The 20,845-nt window shown below is 43.5% G+C and overlaps 1 protein-coding gene across 1 annotated transcript in view; it reads right to left on the reverse strand.

Annotated features, from left to right (window-relative positions):
- Positions 1-20,845, reverse strand: part of LOC136758183 (adenylate kinase isoenzyme 5) — a 41,466-nt gene extending 20,621 nt beyond the window's left edge. Inside the window, exons 1-5 of the mRNA XM_066712453.1 lie at positions 20,651-20,845; positions 20,423-20,541; positions 1,975-2,161; positions 843-1,022; positions 218-390 (exon numbers count right to left, since the gene is read on the reverse strand). Coding sequence (XP_066568550.1) covers positions 218-390; positions 843-1,022; positions 1,975-2,161; positions 20,423-20,482 — 600 coding nt within the window. The 5' untranslated portion in view covers positions 20,483-20,541; positions 20,651-20,845. The remainder of the gene's footprint in view (positions 1-217; positions 391-842; positions 1,023-1,974; positions 2,162-20,422; positions 20,542-20,650) is intronic.

The raw sequence follows: 20,845 nt of genomic DNA on the forward strand, positions 1-20,845 counted from the left end.
AAAACACTACAGCTTCACCTGCTCCACAGAAGGAGAAGACTAATGTCTCGTCAACTTGACTGATTCTTTGACCGAAATGAAGACAAAGCAGGCTAGATGTGCACCCATCGTTATTTCTGTGTCAGAGGGGAGTGAGGCTGGGGTAGATAAATGCCGGTGGAAGGCTTTAGGAGGAAGAGGCTAATGGAAAGACGGAGACAAATGGTAACCTAAGTACCTGTGGTGCCAGCTCCCCGTTGGCTATGATCTGTGCAATCAACTCCCACTTCCTGTCACTGGGGGCGTGATGCAGTAGCTGGTTACGTAGGATCTCCCCGACAGAGACGCACACGTAGCCATAGTGGCTTGCCATTTTGGCCGTCTGGGTGCCTTTTCCACTGCCTGGCCCACCTTGGGAGAAAAAAACTCCTGGTTATGTGAGGTCTCCCATTCAAGCAAAACAATAAGCCGAACCTTTTGAAAATGCTGAAAACTGATCAAGAGTTTCTGCAGTGTCAGGTACATGATGGTAAAATACACTCCCCCCCATAATGATTTTGTCAAACTGTGTGAGATGGGTGGATCTCCTGTGGTTTCCGATTTCATCAAGCTGTAGATAGTAGCATAGTTTTTCTATGCTCAGGATCGTGTGATTTGGTAAACACTGTCCTGTGTCCTTACTAAGAAGAACAAGGTCAAAGTTAAAAGTAATCCACAAATCTGAGAAATGGAAGGAGTTTTTAAGGTCATTTCTGGACCAGTGATACATGTTTGAGCTTTGAGTTGGACCTGGTTACAGTGTTTGCTTATCTTAGTTTGCAATCAGAAGTCTCTCGTTACCCCAGATGCGACGCGGTTCCTACCAATGATAAAGATGATGTGGGGACGGGGCTTGGCAGGGTCGAAAACATCGTACTCCTGGATTAGCCCGGACGATTCTGTCATGTCAGAGTCGCTCTCGATGGAGTATTGTGCTTGGATGGGGGGCAGGCGTTCATAGCGTCTGTATGGAACCGGGCCAGGGCCGGGGCCAGGGCCAGGATCTGTGAGGAGAATAAAATTAAGAGAAACACATGTATTGACAAAAGGCTGGGACCAGTGCAGCATTTGTGTTCAGTCTACACTGGCAGCCAATGGGGTGTCATGTTGTTCTTGGCTGCTTTGCTAATATAAGGTGGTTTATATTCTGCAGCTAACCCGTGCACTATCTGTGTTTACAAAAACGCTACATAGCTCTTTCTTTTATTACCAAGGAACATATGGCATGTAGCATTAGTTGTGGGTTTCCAGTGATGCTGGTTATGTTGGACAATGTTTGTTTTCCTGCAACTTATTAATATTGTAAATGCAGTGTAATCTGTGAAGCTGGTTCAAACAGGCCCTACAGTAAAGCTTAGTCAAACACAGCTGCGGTGTTTCTGCTCATGAGTGACTGCAACCATGTCTTTCTGGCCACAGATATGAATAGCTGGTCACGGTATTAGACACTTCAGGATACATAGGAGCTCTTCACCGAGAATCCATGGCACTCTGGAGATTGTGTAGCAGACATTTTAACAGTATAGTAAACTGAATCAATAAGAAGACCCCAAAGCACAGGAAGCCCAGAGCGAAAAGAAAAGGATCAGATTTCTGTCATTCTCTTCCCTTTCATTTTTAATTATTCAATTTCTTAGCAGACACCCTTATCCAGGGCGACTTACAATTGTTATAAGATATCACATTATTTTTTACACTTACCCATTTATACAGCTGGGCATTTACTGGAGCAATCTAGGTACAGTACCTTGCTCAAGGGTACAACAGCAGTGCCCCCACCTAGGACTGAACCCATGACCCTCCACTTCCAATTCCAGAGCCCTAACCACTACTCCATGCTGCCTTAGTAATTGGAGCCCTTGCAAGGGATGACCAGAGAGCAGGCGAGACTGAACAGGAGATACAATCCTGGGATTGCTCTGAAGACATGCAGAGTTTGAAAGCTAGGAGACCTACCTGGTCTGAAGGCAGCTTTCTTGCCTTGGCCCCCGTTGATGGGTGGCAAGGGCCGGCGATCGGGAGTGATGAAGGTGTCCCAGCGCACTCTCTCCGGGCCCCCCAGCTCCCGCGCTTTCTGCAGGCAGTTTTCAAGATACGTTAGGGGGTCCTCGGGGCGATGGTACATCAGCCCGGTCAGCATGCTCTGTGGGCAGAACCACACTTCCTATCACACCATGGGGTCCACGTAAAAGAGAAGTTACAGCAAGGAGACAATTGCAAGAGCCAAGAGAGGGAAACTTGTGTACTGCCATATTGTTCAAGGCCCTTTAATGTGCGTAGTGAGACAAGTCTGTGTTGCCAATAGACAGATCACTGCTGAGCCACAGCAACGAGGGAACAAACATGCCTTTAGCTGGAGGTAAAAGGTTATATGCAAATCGCTCATTAAATACAGATGATCTGCAGCTGTTCGATACTCTGACCTCATGGAGCTGTATGCCTTGAAATCCATTCCCCTGCCTCAGTACACTTCAGCTCGGTCATTCAAAGAGGTCTAGTCAGTTCCAAGAACACGCCACCCTCGTATCCCTCAGTCCAGCTGGGAATTGAGCGCAGTTTTACCAGTCAGGTAAAGCTTTACAACTCTCCCAAATGTACAACTTACTTTCCTCATTCTCCAAAAGAACATCTTTGTCTGCGGCTTCCTGGGTCCGACTCGCACTGAGCGCTGTACTGTGAACTGACATGTACAAACCGACGCTTGAGGACTTATCTGCATTCTTGTGATCAAAATACTGAAAGCATCCAATAAAACAAAATACACAAATGGCACTGCACACCAGCACTGAGGTCGTATTGGTAATTTCTGACACACTAGTGGGCTTCTGATTAGTTACTATATCAGTTTTAGTACCGAGGTATCCTGAATCACTGATTGGTGATTGTGTGTATATCTCTGTCATAACGGACATCTTCTAGAATGTGAAGCCATCAAAATCTACACTAACAAAACACACAAAGTATGACTCAGTCTGTATTCTAATTTGTAGCACGATTGTGAGGTGGGGAATGCGCTCTGCACCATTTCACTGCGAAATAGCCATGATTTTCATCGCACTATGAATTGTCCGACTGTTTGTATTTCCTTGCCTGTGTGTGTTTCCTTATTGCAAATGTTCAGAACATCAAATACAGTTTTAAGAATCGTGACCTTTTCTATGCAATGTGACTTGAGACTGTCTCTGGCTTGAGATGATAGTTCCTATTCTTGTTATTCATGAGATGTGTGCGTCTTTGGTAACTAGTAACATAATGACCCAAGAATCGCATCCAGTTTACTTATTGAACAATCTTTTATGTTAACCTTTCATTAACCAGGCTCAAGGGATCAGCCAAAAACAACAAAATGACTCATAAATCGGATGCTTCCCAGGTTCCCCCTCAAAACACTCAGCTTTCTTGACATGTAGGATGTTCAGATGTGCCTTATGAATACAGTCTGTCATGAACACAAATATACATGTCTGGTGTTAAACTGACCACAATTGGTCAGTGGACTTAATTTCAACACTAGGTGCCATCGTCTTCGCTCCAAAACGATTTGCACAATTCGCAACGTGGGGGAATGCAAATATACAGCAGAGTGAAATAATATACTTGTGAGAAGCATATCATAAGAAATAGCATAGGAGTCTTCAATGCTTCAGCTCGAAGGAAATGTGAGATGGGAAAAGCCCGAACAACAGAGCAGTGTGACATTGCGAAATCTCGCCTTGATCTCTTGGTGGTTTTAGTCTCATCTGAATCACGTATTACTCAATTCCCCCGAGCATGCAAAATGAAGGCTTCCTTTAATACCTGGTCCAGAGATCTATGGGAACTGAGTACATTTGCACACCCAACTGTTGTTGTTAATACATGCACAAATAGGACAGCCACTATAAAATATGTTACACCGAACACATATCAAATTTGCCGAAGATTTTGCAAACTTGGCAGCCTTAAAAGCAAAATTGCCAACCTCAGCAAAGCAGACGACCCCTGATACAAGCCATTAGCAGCATTACTGCTGGTAATGTAGAACTAATGCAACCTAAAACATTGCAGTTTTCCCGAAACCCTGATTGAATGTATTGATCAATATATGTTTGGTCTGAAATGCTGTCATTTGTAATCTATATTCCAGTAACTTCTCAGTGACCTTTCTGTGCTGCGCTATATGCATTATGGTTTATCTTGTTATTATAAACTAATACTCTTAATATGTTGCTGTTTCCTGTTGTAGATGGGTGTTAGATAACCATCTACTCCTAGCTATGCGCAGCTACAGCAAAACAGCACCCACAGAAAATGAATGTACAGATGTATGTTTTGTTCTGAGCTGTTTTCAGTTGCAGGTGAACGCGAGGTAGATATCGTGGGAGAGATTTCCCATTCTTGAACAATGCAGGGAGAGCGATGGCAGCTGTCCAGCGAAAAACTAAGACTGTCCTCTCGACACAGAGCTGCTAATGGAGCAGCACATTTCATTGCACACAATTAGGGTATCAGCTAAACCCATTAGCCATGTCGTTTACTCGAGTACTGCTGCTTTAAGGGAAGTTTTGTTTTCAGCTTCTTCTTTCTTGGCAGACGTCTAGGGTGAGCTGTGATTCCAATATAAAACAGAATGAAACCTGGATAGTACCTGGAGAAGGTGAAAATATATTTGAAATAAAACCAAGAAGAATAGTCATTTATCACTGAGTCTTGCACTACGTTGTTTTTGTCTACTTTGGACAAAAAGTACCCATCTTTACCCCATCTTTATATCCAATTTCAAGTTACTAAGCTCTGGTTGAAAGTGTGCTTCTCCAGGCCCTGGCAAAAGCTGTCTTTAATATCAAACCAGCCCTTAGGTAAACAGAGGGATTGAGGGACAATCAAAATGTATTTTGGTTATGTACATTCTGGGGGGGGCAGACTTTTGCTCAAGCAACTACTGGTTTAAAGCAGAGCGACAGAGCGGCAGAGCGATCACAATGGCATTATTTCTCTGTCGAATGGTGACTCATTCTCTCTTGACAGCCACCAACAGAATAAATAAATGGATATCTACTGAATATTCAGAAAGACTGAGTTATTATGTGTCCCCTCTTCAGCCGACAGGAATTCTTAATTGAGACGTTGAGGGACACGGCAGATTGGACAGTGGTTTTTGTTTTGCCATCTCTGCATAATACCGTTAATTGATTCTCTCTCAGACTGATACAATGGGGCCTAACCTGACACTCTCCACATCATGAAAGGACGTTCAATTGAGTGTTCGGCACACTACAGCAGGGGAAGATTATATTAATCCTTGTCTTATTTTCTTCTCTCTCTCTCTCTCTCTCTCTCTCTCTCTCTCTCTCTCACACACACACAACATTATTTGTTTCTGATATTCTGTTTCCCATGACTATGATTCAAAGTGGTAGTCCATTCGAAGCATGTTGTGCAAAACTACAAAAAACAGCGGTATAAAGGTAAAGTAGAAGAAAATATCATGTATTCAGGTGGTGCAGTTTGGCCGTTGGGTGTAAAGTATGTTCAAAAACAGTCAATATTAGCTCACAGCTTTTGAGTCACTTCTCACAATATTGAGAAATGAGTTTTGACAGATAACATTATGAATAAGATGTTGCAAATGTATGTGGGGGAAACAAGGAAATAAAAGCTTTTTTTCTGATGTGAATCCACCTCATTTCCTTTAGGTTTCTTTAGAATTACTAAGAAAAGAAAACATTTCAAAATCGTATTTAACTTAACTTATTAAGTTAAAGCAAACAATGACATTTGTAATGATGTTGGGAAGAAAACCTGAATACCTACAGTTTTGACAGTGATCTTAGTGCTGGAAAAAAGATACTGTGCAATTAAGTACACTGACACATTGTATTAATGTGTGTAAACTAGACTGAAAGATAATAAGGTGGCTGTTAGAACTGATCGAGTAAGAATGAATAAAACAAGAGTGCATTATTACGGACGCACAGAAAACAGAAACATCTTGACGCTCTTTAGCATGTGTGTGTGCCGTTAAACAGGGAGGATGAGCCTAATGGCTTCCTGTCTTGCTTGCGGCCTCGTACAGTTTTGTAAACTTTTAAACTGAAATCCTGTAGCTCATCTCTAGGCCCACACCTTGTGGAGAATGGCAACCAAATATGACTCAAAAGAGTTGCTCATTGAGACCATGGGAATCGTTCTTGTTTTTCTCCTTACTGGTCCCCTTTTTCTGATACTGTAACTTGCTAAACTTGCTTTTATGCTAAACTACCACAAAATAAGTGTATGTAACTCTTTCCTTCTTATATGTTTATTTTAGAAAAAACTGTTTGGCTACCCTTTCTTCTGCAGAAGAGAATGTTTATTCCTCCCGCAGCCTCCAAATGATGGCACGTGTTGCGTTCGGAAGTGACAAAGAGCAAACACATGCCAGCATGTCCCTGCAGGCCTCAACGATCGAGTCTGGAGGACCGAACAGCTGGCTTTCTGACGTTGTTGAAGGACAGGGCTTCACTGAGTTGACGTAAAACTCAGTCAAAGACCAAAGAGTTGTGATTGTGGTCGGATTATCAGCTTTGCTAGTTCTCCTTAACAACAGAGGTGATGCAAGAGGTTTCCCAATGAGACGTAGGTGTGACGGCGTTCGTATGGTCACTGAGTCCGTCTGGTCCTTGAGGGCTCTGTGTTTTTTCAAGCACATCTCTCCATTACTTCATCTAGCCCTCTATGTGCTAAATTGAGCAAACTAAGCCTTGTGTCAAAGATTTAAAGATACCGAAGATCCCTGGAGGAACAAGGCAGTCGTTGCTGTAGCTTGGAGAGTCATCATCATGGCCATTGCTGCAAGTCCACATCTTTTCGCTCCAGCAACAGGCATAAGGGTGTGGAAATAGCGAACAGACCGAGAGAGAATTTCAAATGAAGCCGAGGTGATGGAAGGGGACTGCTCTGCAGCTCATCCCTCCTTACAGACAGGTGTGGCTTCTCAGAAGGGTGAGCGAAAAAACGGCCTCTTCTCTCTCGCTCTCCCCCCGTTCCTCACCTCGTTTCTCTCTCTCTCCTGCGCTCCCTCTATCTCGCCATCTCATTAAGGTCCTGCCCTGCCGCCCCCTCTCTCGCCTCCTTGTAATGCTAATTCCCGGCGAATTGCTCCTGCCAAGCACATTTACATCTCAATTGCAGGACAGGAAACGCCACACTGGGGAGATAATCACAGGCCGTGGAAACTGAAATAGCCAGGCCTCATCTGAAGCACGTTGACATCGTCAGCACAGCGGTGTGCGCACAGATCTCCTCTCACTGCATATCGCCTACCACTCAGACACGACCGAGGGCCAGGGGTTTGTTTTGAAATGAGCTGGGCTTCAATCTCAAGTCCCCTGGCAGAAAAGAAAAAGAAAACGCATTGATGAAGCTGGTTGTGTCTCATTGAAGCAGCATAAGAATACCATACTGCTGTATTATGGAAGGGAACGTTATCAAGACATTACACCGAAATTGTGAAACTCCATGGGGCACAGATTACGTAAAGTCTGCTGGACACCCTGGTGGTGTTAACCTTTCTCAAATACTTTTGCATCTATGCAGATCCGGTCAAACTAACTTCAAGAACCCCTTCTTGAACACAACTATTGATGCATTCATTGGCTGCGTCTTGTCTCTCTGTATATTCACCACCATAAGAGAGTGTCCAGTCGAGAGGAGCCCATTCTCCCCATCGTACTCGTTTGGTGTCCATTAATAACATTAATAAGGATCCTATCCAGTCTGTTTTTGAATGTTCCCAAATTGTCTCTTCAGCCACATCGCTGGGGAGTTTGTTCAGATTGTGACACCTCTCTGTGTGAAGAAGTGTCTCCTGTTTTCTGTCTTGAATGCCTTGAAGCCCAATTTCCATTTGTGTCCCCGGGTGCGTGTGTCCCTGCTGATCTGGAAAAGCTCCTCTGGTTTGATGTGGTCGATGCCTTTCATGATTTTGAAGACTTGGATCAAGTCCCCAAGTAGTCTCCTCTGTTCCAGGATTAATCCAACTGGATTATTTATTTCTCTGCTTTGTTAAGCTTTCCTGCTCCACAATTTCCTTGCTCATTGAAAATCCTGACAATATTGTAAATCATTTAGTGCAAAGAGCAGTATTATTTAATGTTTATTTTCCTTTATCACCTTTTATCCGTCTGTATCAGCACTGTTTGTCTTTTTGTGATGCTTCCCTGCCTTTTCTGAAGGAGAGCGTTCATAAGCACATGGATGCTTTTCAAAGTTTGCCTGGCTGTGGGTCCCATATTCCCACCTGTTCATTAAAATACTAGAATGTTTATCATTATTTCTGAAGACGTTTTGAAAGAATTGGACCAGGTTACTGACAGATGATTTCATATAAATTGACAGACAGGAATGTTTTTCCTTGTCTAAGCAATTAGGCCACTGATGCACTTAAACTACGCTTTGCTGTTTCTATTTCAGTCTACAGTGTGTATCTTCTGGGTTAGGCAGGGTGCCACCTTCGACCTTTCCCAGTCGGTATAAGAACGGCCTCATCCTTTACTGCAGGCAGTGCGCCGGAATGCAAAACCATAATCCCACTCCTTCCACATCAGACTCTCCCTCGAGGCACTTCATGATAAAAAGGATCAGAGCGCAGTCATTTAAGATGCATTTGCTAACTGACGATATAAACCGAGGCACACACACTTAAAATACACAGACAAATCCCCCGGGTGATGCAGATCGACCGTTTCTCTGACATCACCGGCAGCAGCTCCAGAAGCACCAGCGCCAGACACGATCGCTGCGGCAGGGTCCGGGAAAAGGGCTTTTCTTGCCCATGTCAGTGACGTCCTGCATGTATCAACACTGAGCACGGATGCAGAAAGTCAGGGCCGGCACAAGGGTAAGTAAAGCCCTAGATCATGCGTCTCCCTAGGTTTTCCATGTAGAAAGATCAGTCTAATGGTTGCACTGGTCCTGCCTAATATTCGACTTTACCAACTTGTGAGTGAGAGAGAGGGGGGGTTTGGAAGAATTCTCCCGGCTGCTTTTCTGAGGCGGTCTTTTACTGCACACATCCCTCCCAGGACTATATCGTGAATGTGATCTCATTAGACAAGGGTAACAGAGTCCTGGTCCCGGGGGGCAGGTTTCTCGTCTCGCTTTAAATCAGTGATGCTCTCCGCACTGGGAAGAATAGTTAAATGTGTTCTAATGAGACCGTGGTTAATTGAATCAGGGTGGTTGGCGGAATGAAAACCTGAAGATACTGCAGGAACCTGGGAGCAGGATCTGGGGACCCCTGTAATAGACTAGATTCAGTGGCACATCACTGAAACGGTGGGAGTGACACGTGGTGATGTGCGATGCCTTCTGTTTTTTTGCTCTTAAATGCTGCAATGGAGAACGCCTGTTGTTTTCTTAATTTTAAGATGCCCTTGATGTCTTTGGACAGCAACACAGCGACAGTCTAATACACATCCCCGCTCACTGACAACAGCTTGAAAAGAACTGACAGAAGAGCCAGCGCTGTGCAGGTTGAAGGAAGGAGGCAAGCGTCAGGAATAATAATCGGATTGATACTTCTGGTTTGGCTTTGTGCTATAAAGACTTCTTGAAAGTACTATATAGCTTAAAAAAAAAAAATCGACACTGACAGGTGCTGCAAATATACTGCCCCCCACCAAAACAAAGTGTCTGAAAGAGGTGAATTGTCACGGTGTGTGAAATGAACACGGGATGGAAATCTATGATGGATGATGCAGTCCTGAAACAGTTTATACATCACAATTGTCAAGCCCTAAAATTCTCCTGTCTGAAGGGGATTACTGACCCTGACCCGGTCTTTCTCGGTCCTGCATCGCTTCACAATCATACCCTGAAGGTACCTTGATATTAAGAACATAAGAGAGTGTCCAGTCGAGAGGAGGCCATTTGCGCCATCATGCTCGTCTGGTGTCCATTAATAACTAAGTGATCAAGGATCCTATCCAGTCTGTTTTTGAATGTTCCCAAATTGTCTCTTCAGCCACATCGCTGGGGAGTTTGTTCAGATTGTGACGCCTCTCTGTGTGAAGAAATGTCTCCTGTTTTCTGTCTTGAATGCCTTGAAGCCCAATTTCCATGTGTGTCCCCGGGTGCGTGTGTCCCTGCTGATCTGGAAAAGCTCCTCTGGTTTGATGTGGTCGATGCCTTTCATGATTTTGAAGACTTGGATCAAGTCCCCACATAGTCTGGGGTTTCTGTGCAACTCTGTGTTGAGTCTCTCCATTGGATAAGTGTTGCAGTTGTGTACAGCAGAGAGATTTGTATTGATGATTTTATTTATTCATGGCTACTCCATCAGTCTTCCTAAATACTATGCAGTTCCAAGGAGTAAACAGGGTCTGCACTTCACTCAGGGCATTCAAGGATAATTTATTTACAGGACCCCCCCCACCTTGAAAAATAATAGCAACAATAACAGATGTTGTAACAACAAAATATTAATAATTAATATAATAATCACCATGAGCCTGTACTGGAAATAGATATATGGATAATCTATCCATGACTGTTGCTAATTGGCACAGAGATTAAAACCTTTATTGCAGGCAGATGCCGTTTTCTCAGTGATGAAAGGACCCAGCATCCCACAGCACACAAGCTGAACTGTAGTAAAGATGTGTTATGTCTTAAACTTCACTCTACCAGGGAGGAGAGTCAGGCACCGGGACTATAATTACAAACCCAACGAAGGTGCAACACGTTGTGATTCACACTGAAGCAGCTCTTTGCCTGCAAGAGTCATTGAGGTTGGGGCATCAGCCAGCTGAAATTTGAGACAACTCCCATTTGGCCACGCTTTTATACACAAGAATATTGCATCTCAAATTCCCAAAACGTCAAAAGACAATTGAAGACTCGAATGTCCTACTTAACTATGGAACTTTAATCTGTAACAAACAACAGGAAATCTAGTTCTCTGTGCTGTTATATCTATATATTTATTAAATGCCTGGAATCACTTCTCTCTCTCTTCCTTTGCTTCCCTTTAATCAGCATCTCCTGCTTGGCCAGTCTTAGACATGTGAGTGCCATGAGAACAGGAAATCCCACACACCCCGACCCCCATGTCGCGTAATAAACATTGTGACGGGTCAGCAAGATGAATGGCTACAGAACAAATGGGCCGGAGAGATCGGTAGGCAAGGCTGGCCTTTGATGCACGGTCTGTATAGTTGTTGCTATGGAGTGGATATTCTCCAGCCTCCTGGCATCCAGCTCGAGCCATTAATCGCAGCCACTTCGTCGTCCACCTCGGTTCTCTATTCTTCATTTTAAAATGGAGACCCAGCGCCCAAACACTTGTGCACTGTTTACATTACTGTTTTCTTGGTTGGGAAAGAAGTACTTATTTTCTCAGTATACTGGAATTCACAATGTGGGACACAGAGCTGCTCTTGAGATTGATAGTATTTACGATCAGAATCCCGAACTGCAAAGTGAGCTGGAAATCTCTGTGGGGTTCGTGTCTACAGCTGTGACTTTTAGTTATGTAAGTTTACCCTTCTCAAAGTGAATATCGCTACCAAGTGGATATCATGATTTCTAAACTTCCATTGCTTTTTTTCCAAGAAGTCTTTCTGCCTCTCTTTCTCTCTCCATATATACAGTGAGGGAAAAAAGTATTTGATCCCCTGATGATTTTGTACGTTTGCCCACTGACAAAGAAATGATCAGTCTATAATTTTAATGGTAGCTGTATTTTAACGGTGAGAGACAGAATAACAACAAAAAAATCCAGAAAAATGCATTTCAAAAAAGTTATAAATTGATTTGCATGTTAATGAGGGAAATAAGTATTTGATCCCCTATCAATCAGCAAGATTTCTGGCTCCCAGGTGTCTTTTATACAGGTAACGAGCTGAGATTAGGAGCACTCTCTTAAAGGGACTCTCCTAATCTCAGCTCGTTACCCGTATAAAAGACACCTGTCCACAGAAGCAAGCAATCAATCAGATTCCAAACTCTCCACCATGGCCAAGACCAAAGAGCTGTCCAAGGATGTCAGGGACAAGATTGTAGACCTACACAAGGCTGGAATGGGCTACAAGACCATCGCCAAGCAGCTTGGTGAGAAGGTGACAACAGTTGGTGCGATTATTCGCAAATGGAAGAAACACAAAATAACTGTCAGTCTCCCTCGGTCTGGGGCTCCATGCAAGATCTCACCTTGTGGAGTTTCAATGATCATGAGAACGGTGAGGAATCAGCCCAGAACTACACGGGAGGATCTTGTTAATGATCTCAAGGCAGCTGGGACCATAGTCACCAAGAAAACAATTGGTAACACACTACGCTGTGAAGGACTGAAATCCTGCAGCGTCCCCCTGCTCAAAAAAGCACATGTACAGGCCCGTCTGAAGTTTGCCAACATCTGAATGATTCAGAGGAGAACTGGGTGAAAGTGTTGCGGTCAGATGAGACCAAAATCAAGCTCTTTGGATCAACTCAACTCGCCGTGTTTGGAGGAGGAGGAATGACCCCAAGAACACCATCCCCACCGTCAAACATGGAGGTGGAAACATTATGCTTTGGGGGTGTTTTTCTGCTAAGGGGACAGGACAACTGCACCGCATCAAAGGGACGATGGACGGGGACATGTACCATCAAATCTTGGGTGAGAACCTCCTTCCCTCAGCCAGGGCATTGAAAATGGGTCGTGGATGGGTATTCCAGCATGACAATGACCCAAAACACACAGCCAAGGCAACAAAGGAGTGGCTCAAGAAGAAGCACATTAAGGTCCTGGAGTGGCCTAGCCAGTCTCCAGACCTTAATCCCATAGAAAATCTGTGGAGGGAGCTGAAGGTTCGAGTTGCCAAACGTCAGCCTCGAAACCTTAATGACTTGGAGAGGATCTGCAAAGAGGAGTGGGACAAAATCCCTCCTGAGATGTGTGCAAACCTGGTGGCCAACCTTCAAGAAACGTCTGACCTCTGTGATTGCCAAGAAGGGATTTGCCACCAAGTACTAAGTCGAAGGGGTCAAATACTTATTTCCCTCATTAACATGCAAATCAATGTATAACTTTTTTGAAATGCGTTTTTCTGTATTTTTTTGTTGTTATTCTGTCTCTCACTGCTAAAATACACCTACCATTAAGATTATAGACTGATCATTTCTTTTTCAGTGGGAAAACGAACAAAATCAGCAGGGGATCAAATACTTTTTTCCCCCACTGTATATATACCCTGCTGAAGTTGCTCTTCTATCAGCTTGAATCAGTCGGCCCATTCTCCTCTGACCTCTAGCATCAACAAGGCATTTTTGCCCACAGGACTGCCGCATACTGGATGTTTTTCCCTTTTCACACCATTCTTTGTAAACCCTAGAAATGGTTGTGTGTGAAAATCCCAGTAACTGAACAGATTGTGAAATACTCAGACCGGCCCGTCTGGTACCAACAACCATGCCACGCTCAAAATTGCTTAAATCACCTTTCTTTCCCATTCAGACATTCAGTTTGGAGTTCAGGAGATTGTCTTGACCAGGACCACACCCCTAAATGCATTGAAGCAACTGCCATGTGATTGGTTGGTTAGATAATTGCATTAATGAGAAATTGAACAGGTGTTCCTAATAATCCTTTAGGTGAGTGTATATATACTGTATATATCCCTTCAATAGAAACAATGTTATCTGGTGATTCAATCAATCAATCAGGGTTGATTGAACCCTGATTCACACAGAGGAGATCGAGATGAACACTAGTCTATACACAAAGTATCTGTCCGCTGTATTAAATAAGTTAACACATTTTACAGTGAAATACAATTTACCACCATATTCTTAGCCCTGAATGTCTCTGATAATCAGTTCTGTTCCAGAGGAGCTAACAATTCGGATCTGCACAGGAAGAGCTATACCATGTCACTGGCAAACAAAAGAGCCCATTTTAATCCTTATTACCAGCCTGTTTTCTCTCTTCTGTGCCTCGGGATACATATGAGGTAACCTGTGTGTTAGTCAAGCTCGGATCTTCAGGAAGAAAATTAATATTTTATAGTTGGACAGAAAATAACAAAATAACAAATCAGAAGTGTCATCTTAAATCCACACGCATGCTCGTGTGTCGCCTCAAATAGCTCTAATGACCAGTCCTGGGCTGATGATAGAAATGGAAACAGATTCTGTTCATATTCAAAATATAGAAAGAAAATCCTGAAGAGATCATTCAGACATATAATGAAGTCAAAGAACGACACGCCAGACGTCTACACATTGAAGATTTGTTCACCAATTGCATTTGTTGCTATTGAAACGATTCCAGGGACTGCTTCTTAATTGAAGCCTCCCAACGGAGAGGGTTTGCTTTTAATAAAATGAAGCTCTTTGTGTCATCCTGGTGTGAAGCGGTAAAACCAGGCTCTTTCAGAAACACCACAGAACGAATATTGAACTCGGCACTGATAAGAAGAGAAAACATGGGTCACAGTGAGACAGGTTTCTTTATCTGGGCATCTACAAATGCTCGATGGCAATTTAAATGCAGTCACAGGATTGTTGACACTAAAGTGGGAGAACACAAGAAAGGTACAACGAAGACAAAGCCCTTTCCGCCCATCTGACTGGTTCGGTTCCTGATGGTTTATTGATCCAAGGACATCATCAGACTGTTTCTCAATGGTACCCAATCAACTGTTTTCCATACTGTTTTATGTAGCAGTGCCTCTTCACACTGGACGTCCATGCTTTACTCACTGAAACTAAAGCACTGTCCTAAAGTTACGAAAAGAAAAGAAGCAAATGTGTGTGTTTGTTTTCAGAGCACGGGCATTTCTGAGAGGTGAACAGTGAGGCATCGGATCCAATGCATCCATTTGTGGACAGTGCCGTTTCAAAGACGTCTCTCTCCTTAATCTCACCACCCCTGTCCTCGTCTCTGTAGGAAAACACTCCCATTTCTTTCTTTTTTCCTTGTATCCGGAAGGTATGCAATCACTCTCGCCCGGTAAATAAGGCTCTCGTTGCCACAGTGACAGCGAGGATGCATCGCATGGCCTTAACTTGGCCGCTCTCAGGAAAACGGGCCAGCCTTCTAGAGTCTTCTTCCACCCCCCCATGCCAGAGAAAGAAACGAACGTCTTTTGTGCGATGAATAAACGCAATTATCTTCAACTTAAAGGAACAGCTTGAGATCAATGAGATAATCCCGGCACATAATTAAGCACAACAGCAAAGGGGGATGATTTTGTAAGGAATAATTACGCAACGCCCATCGCCGGCTTGTCAGAGACTCTGCGAACAAAAGAATGGAGACAAAGCAGTCGGCCAAAGAGCAGAATGGACCCCATCCAACTCCGAGGAGTAATTCATATCCTACACAATCGTCCTGTTATTTAATTTTACTCGTTCCACTTCCATATTGTATTAGGCAGTTTTTTTGTATTCTCTCTCTGCTCAGATTGTCCTGTAAGGCCCACACATGCTCATGGGTTTTCACACAGAACTAGATCACTCCACCAGGAACCGCTCGGGAGTCCTAGGCATCACCGGGTCACCAGTCTGACGAGACACGAGCAACAGGGACGGCGCCACCGCAACACCAGACATACTACAGCGGCACAACCAGAGTCTCCAACCCCTTTGTTTATTCTCTGTCGGGGGGGTTAAACCTGGACTATATAATTTGTGTGTGTGTGTGGCAAATGTCATACTTAATCCTCCCATGTGGATGACCCTGAGAGACACCACTTTTCCTTGCAATTACAATTACAATTAGAGACATCCCTGATTGCGAGGAGTCCATTGAATTATTTGGATGCATACTGCTTTAGCTTGTACAGGAATCTGAGGATTGGCAGTGACGTATCGGGTGGTCATACATAAACACTTCAAAAATCATTCCTGACAATCGCCCTGAAATGCAGTCACTGAGTAAAAGCACAGATCGTTTGCTTTTTTAATTCAAATTCAACCGCTTCATTTGCATAAGGAAGATGGTCTGTTGATGACTTTTAATGCAGGCAGGATATATATGGGAACGGTTATTACCCTCATTGTTTTAAACAGCTCCCATTAATGGGCAGAATCACTTCACATGCTTCCTACTCTCACCAGCATTCACAGTCAATAAGGCAGAGAGAGCTTTACTTTAATGTGACGCATTAAAATCACAAGCACCTGATTCTGTAGTTTGTAGGTCATTAGAAAGCATCACAAAACAGTTGGAGTAGCCATTTTACAAACAGGAATAACCGTCTGACCGGCTGTCAAGGAAATAGGGGCGGTCTAATCTGTGTTTCACTGTTCACTGATAAATTATTCATGTTTTTTCCTGTACGGTGCTGACAGACCAGATGAAGGTCTGGAGTGGGTCTTTAGTTCAGGGTAGACATAGACACTTACATCATGAACTCCCTTCGTATCTAAACTGAGTTGTGCTTTTGTGCGGCCAACAGGACTGTCAAACAGTACTGTAAACATTACACACACACCTGTACTGTGTTCATCCCAGACATTTAGGCAAATTCTAAAGTGGGTTATCAGATCATCTTCTTTTTTTTTACCCATTTGAAGTATTTAAACAGTTTTAACCTGCGCCTCACTTTGCAAGCTTAGCCAGTGAAGCTAAAGTAAAATTCCTCTCCTTTGCAATTGTAAAAGTAAAAAAAAATCTCTGCATAACTTTGTGGCCTGATTTAATCTCACACTTTAGTCTGTCTGCTCAAAGCTATGCTGTTTATGTTGGTCAATGTATTTCAGAATGAGCTCGAAGCAACTCACCCATTACCGGTTAAAGAGCTTTTAAAATACCATCTGTACTATATTACGGTGTGTATTTTTTCTCCAGGCTCTTAAGTCCAAGATCCCCGCAGCACTCCTTGAAATCCTAATGAATACCCAGCCTCGTACCTCCAGCTACAGTGATGTGTAACTCAATCCATCTCTGCTTTGTGAACTGAGACCTACATCCTGCTTTTGGCAGCTCAGAGTTCCTACCTGCAGTAGTTCGATCGTCTGACTCAGGGATTGCATGTGCAGATGTGGATCGCTTACAGCTGAGCTAGAGAAGAGCACTATTAAACCAAAATTGGACGTGGTGCGGCCCGGAGCACTTGAAAACCGCATTGCCAAGAGAGGTTGGGACATTATTGTCATTATTATTATGCTGACAAGTCTGGGACATGCCCTCTAAAGCTGGCACTCATCACTGTTGGCATCATATAGAGGCTGACACTGTATACAGAGAGGCAATTATATTCCTGTGCAAACTGTTCAAGAGAGAAAACGGTCAGAATGCAAGGACGGAGGTATAAAGAGGGACTGCTATTATTTATTTATAATAATGAAGAGAAACTCTTGCTGAATAAGGTGGGGGGCACGTTTCCGCAAGGTCTTGTGGAAGTAGGGAGGCACTGCGGACGGATGAGATGTGAGTAGATAGAGGCCACCTTCGTCCCAGACATCTTGTACACTTGGCTTCAGTGGAAAAGCGCAAGAGTGTCTGTGAAGCACGGCGCCACTGAAATGTGCTTTTCCTTGGATTCTCCTCAAAGCTGAAGTTAAGTGACCACAAACTCCTACTCACGAGGAACTCTGGTTGTGTGGCCTCCACCCCCCGTTTTTTTAAAGGAATTCATCATAAGTCTTCAGACATTATAATTGCTCCAGTTTCACTGTATTTTGAATACACACACATGCATATATATAATATCAGCTGCCATAAAGTTTGGGGGATTTGTGGTTTGTGTGACCACGGCCATATGAAGACTGTCAATCTATTAAGGCTATGAGTGTCCACTGTATCGTAGCAAACCCATGGTGCTTGAATGTACACAGCCCATGAAAATGAATACTTCTGGCTCAGAAAGAGCAGAGGTTTGAGGTGTAGAATAGTGTGTCTCTGAAGAAAAAGAAAATGAATCAACAGACTTTGAATCTCTTCTGCTCTCATCAGCTGTTCGATGGATTTGTTTATTTATTTTTATTTTACAGATGAAGCACCAAGTTTCAATGTCCCTCAATTCTTACTGTGAAGGTTAAGGTCAATTCTCCTCAGCTCTCAAACCCAGGGCTTGATGCTTTTTTAATCAGAAAATAAAGACCACACCGCATACATTAAAAGAAAAGATACGTCTCCTGCATTCGGGTTGAGCAATTCACTGAAGCTCAATTTGACAAGCAGAACGTGTATTTCGGAATGTGTGCGTAGCCTCAACATATTAAATGTCTACAAAGCTGCATTTCATATAAAAACACATATAATATTAGTACTACATCTAATCATTCTTTAATAATGTTACGATTGTGTGTCAGTTGTTTGCTTGACCACATTCTGGAGCTCAATAAATTGTCTGATGCCTGAAATGTCCTTATTCAGCTGACCCGAGCAGTCAGTGTGATGTCACTCTCTGTGTGACAACCCTTCCCTCGGAAACAACTCTCTGGCTGTCTGCGCCGTGGAGTCAGGGTTACAATGCGGACAAGTGTCTGCTGAGTTACGGCTCCAGAATGCAATTAAATTGGCTTAATCTTAGGAAGAACATCAAGTAGTATTGTGCATAGTGACTTTTTTAACACCTTGCCCAGTATACCTTAAAGGTATCACAAAACATCTATGGTACAGCAATTCCACACGCACAAACCTCTTTGCTATATTATTTCAATGATACACAAGGCGTGTGCCATCTTTGTTAGTTAAGATTGTATACAACACTACAAAATGACTCCTTTCCAGTCTCTGTAGAGTGATGTTGTCTTTCTTTTCACCCTGTTTTTATCCTCATTATTATTTTTGTCATTTAGCTGACAGGGCAACTCACATTTGTACCTATTTATACAGCTGGGCATTATACTAGAGCAATCTAAGTGAAGAACCTACAACAGCACTGCACCACCCAGGATTCAAACCCACAACCTTCCAGTCATGAGTCTAGTGCTCACTACTGCACTGTGCTGCCTCTCATCCTTCACCTAGTTATCCCTCAACCCTTCTCAGATGCGATAATGTGGTCTGTCTATTGAGGTGACCAGAACGGGGGGCAATATTCTCAGTGGGCTCTGACTACAGCGTTACAAAGTCTAAGTAATACTTCCCTAGTCCTAGACTGCATATATTTATCTGCATCATTTCCTTTCATCTAGTTTTCAGACACTTTTCATGTGTGAATTATTTGAGGTCTTGCCTTATAATCCTCTGACTGTAAACAGCTGACACATGGCAATGACACAATGCACATGCCAAGGAATATGTAACAACTGTAAGAAATCACACGACAGGGCAGACCCAGCAATGCACTTCAGATGTACAATAAACCAACATTTGTATTTGCATAAAACACACAGCGTATTTTTTATGCAAATTTGCGTTTCCATGTTATTTTGTACTGGATCTTCTTCCATTCCACAGATAAACATCAAGTCTTAGCATGTCCCCAGGGTGTTTCCTGCCTGGGCTGAACTGTTACAACTGTTAAACCCCCAAACTCATCCACCCTTCCCTGCCACTGTTTTCCGCACTTTCTGTGGGTCCAGAAAGACCCTGTTGTTCAGAATAACTATAAAACTCTCAGCTACAGAGCTGCAACCCTTGAAATGCACCGGCAGAACGGAAACTAAAGTGTCTAAGACAACCTCTCAGTGCTGATCCCGGGTGTGAGCTGCTGTCTTGTTCAGGATTGTGTCTAGAGATGTGGCAATTCTAATGCATTCTTGAACATTTTTGAACATTTTCAACCAAATTAAATACATGTAATAAATAAATAATGAATGTTGCATTAGAAATCGGATGGTTTGTCAATTGAGGGAGAATTCGACATAAAAAAACAGTTGTATTTTATTTCGGGAAAGTATGTTTTAAATGTAATTTTGTGGTCAGGATTAAAGTATTGTTATACTGGGGGGTTTCGAGAGAATTACAGTGTGCTTTCAGAAATCAAAGTGAGTCTGTGGCATGAGCAGGGGTAATGGTTTCTCACGCTGTGCTCTGGGACAGTCCGGTCACTGCAGCCCCTTCTCTGCCCTCGTACAGCGCCAACAGGTGACTGGATGTCACAGGAGGTACAATACACGGCTGCATTAATACTGTCGGGGTTTCCTCGTTGTGTTTACCAGTGTGCAACTGCTGTTACATAATAAAACCAAAACCAATCTATCATCATATTTTGTTGTCAGACTGTACAGAGAAAGCATTCCCGGTGCATTGTGGTGGATGAAAAAAGTTGCGTTAAGTCGTGTTTTGTTTAATCCAGTGACTTCATTTTATTTAAGTGCCGACATCAGCATGCTACCGTTTTCCTTTCAGTAACAAATTATGTACATTTTCCCAGATAATACTGTTATAACAATAGATCTGGAAGGGTTGCCAAGGACAACAGCAGAAATGATGCGCCGTCCTTTAACGTGAGTCTGCAGGACAGTGACACGCACGGAGGGAACACCTCGACTCAACGCGTCTTACCTCAAACAGCTGCGGGATCTCTCTTCTGGAGAGGTAATCTTTGGCATCGTTGGTGTTCATTGTCTAACTACTCCGGCTGACCTCCGCGGTGGATAAGAGAAGAGACGGACAAATCCCCACTTGAAAAAAAAAAACAGTGGAAAGAGAAGTCAAATGTGTGCTCACTTGTCAAGCGCACATCCTGCGGGCAATCCGAGCTGGTAGCCAAGATGCACAGCTGTGACTCACCTCCCCTTACTTTGGCATCGGCCCCGCAGCCTCTCTCTTGCGGTATGCGTGTGTGTGCGTGTGTTTGCGCTGTCTGCGCTGTCTGCGGTGTCTTCACGGTGCCGGCTCCTCGGGAGATAGCAGGCGAGGCACACAAAGCATATTCACTGCTCTGGGATGTGTAAAGCAATCACTGCACCTCTGTCTCTGCGCTCA

This window comes from Amia ocellicauda, chromosome 9 (genome assembly GCF_036373705.1).
Source record: "Amia ocellicauda isolate fAmiCal2 chromosome 9, fAmiCal2.hap1, whole genome shotgun sequence".
Classification (NCBI taxonomy): Eukaryota; Metazoa; Chordata; class Actinopteri; order Amiiformes; family Amiidae; genus Amia; species Amia ocellicauda.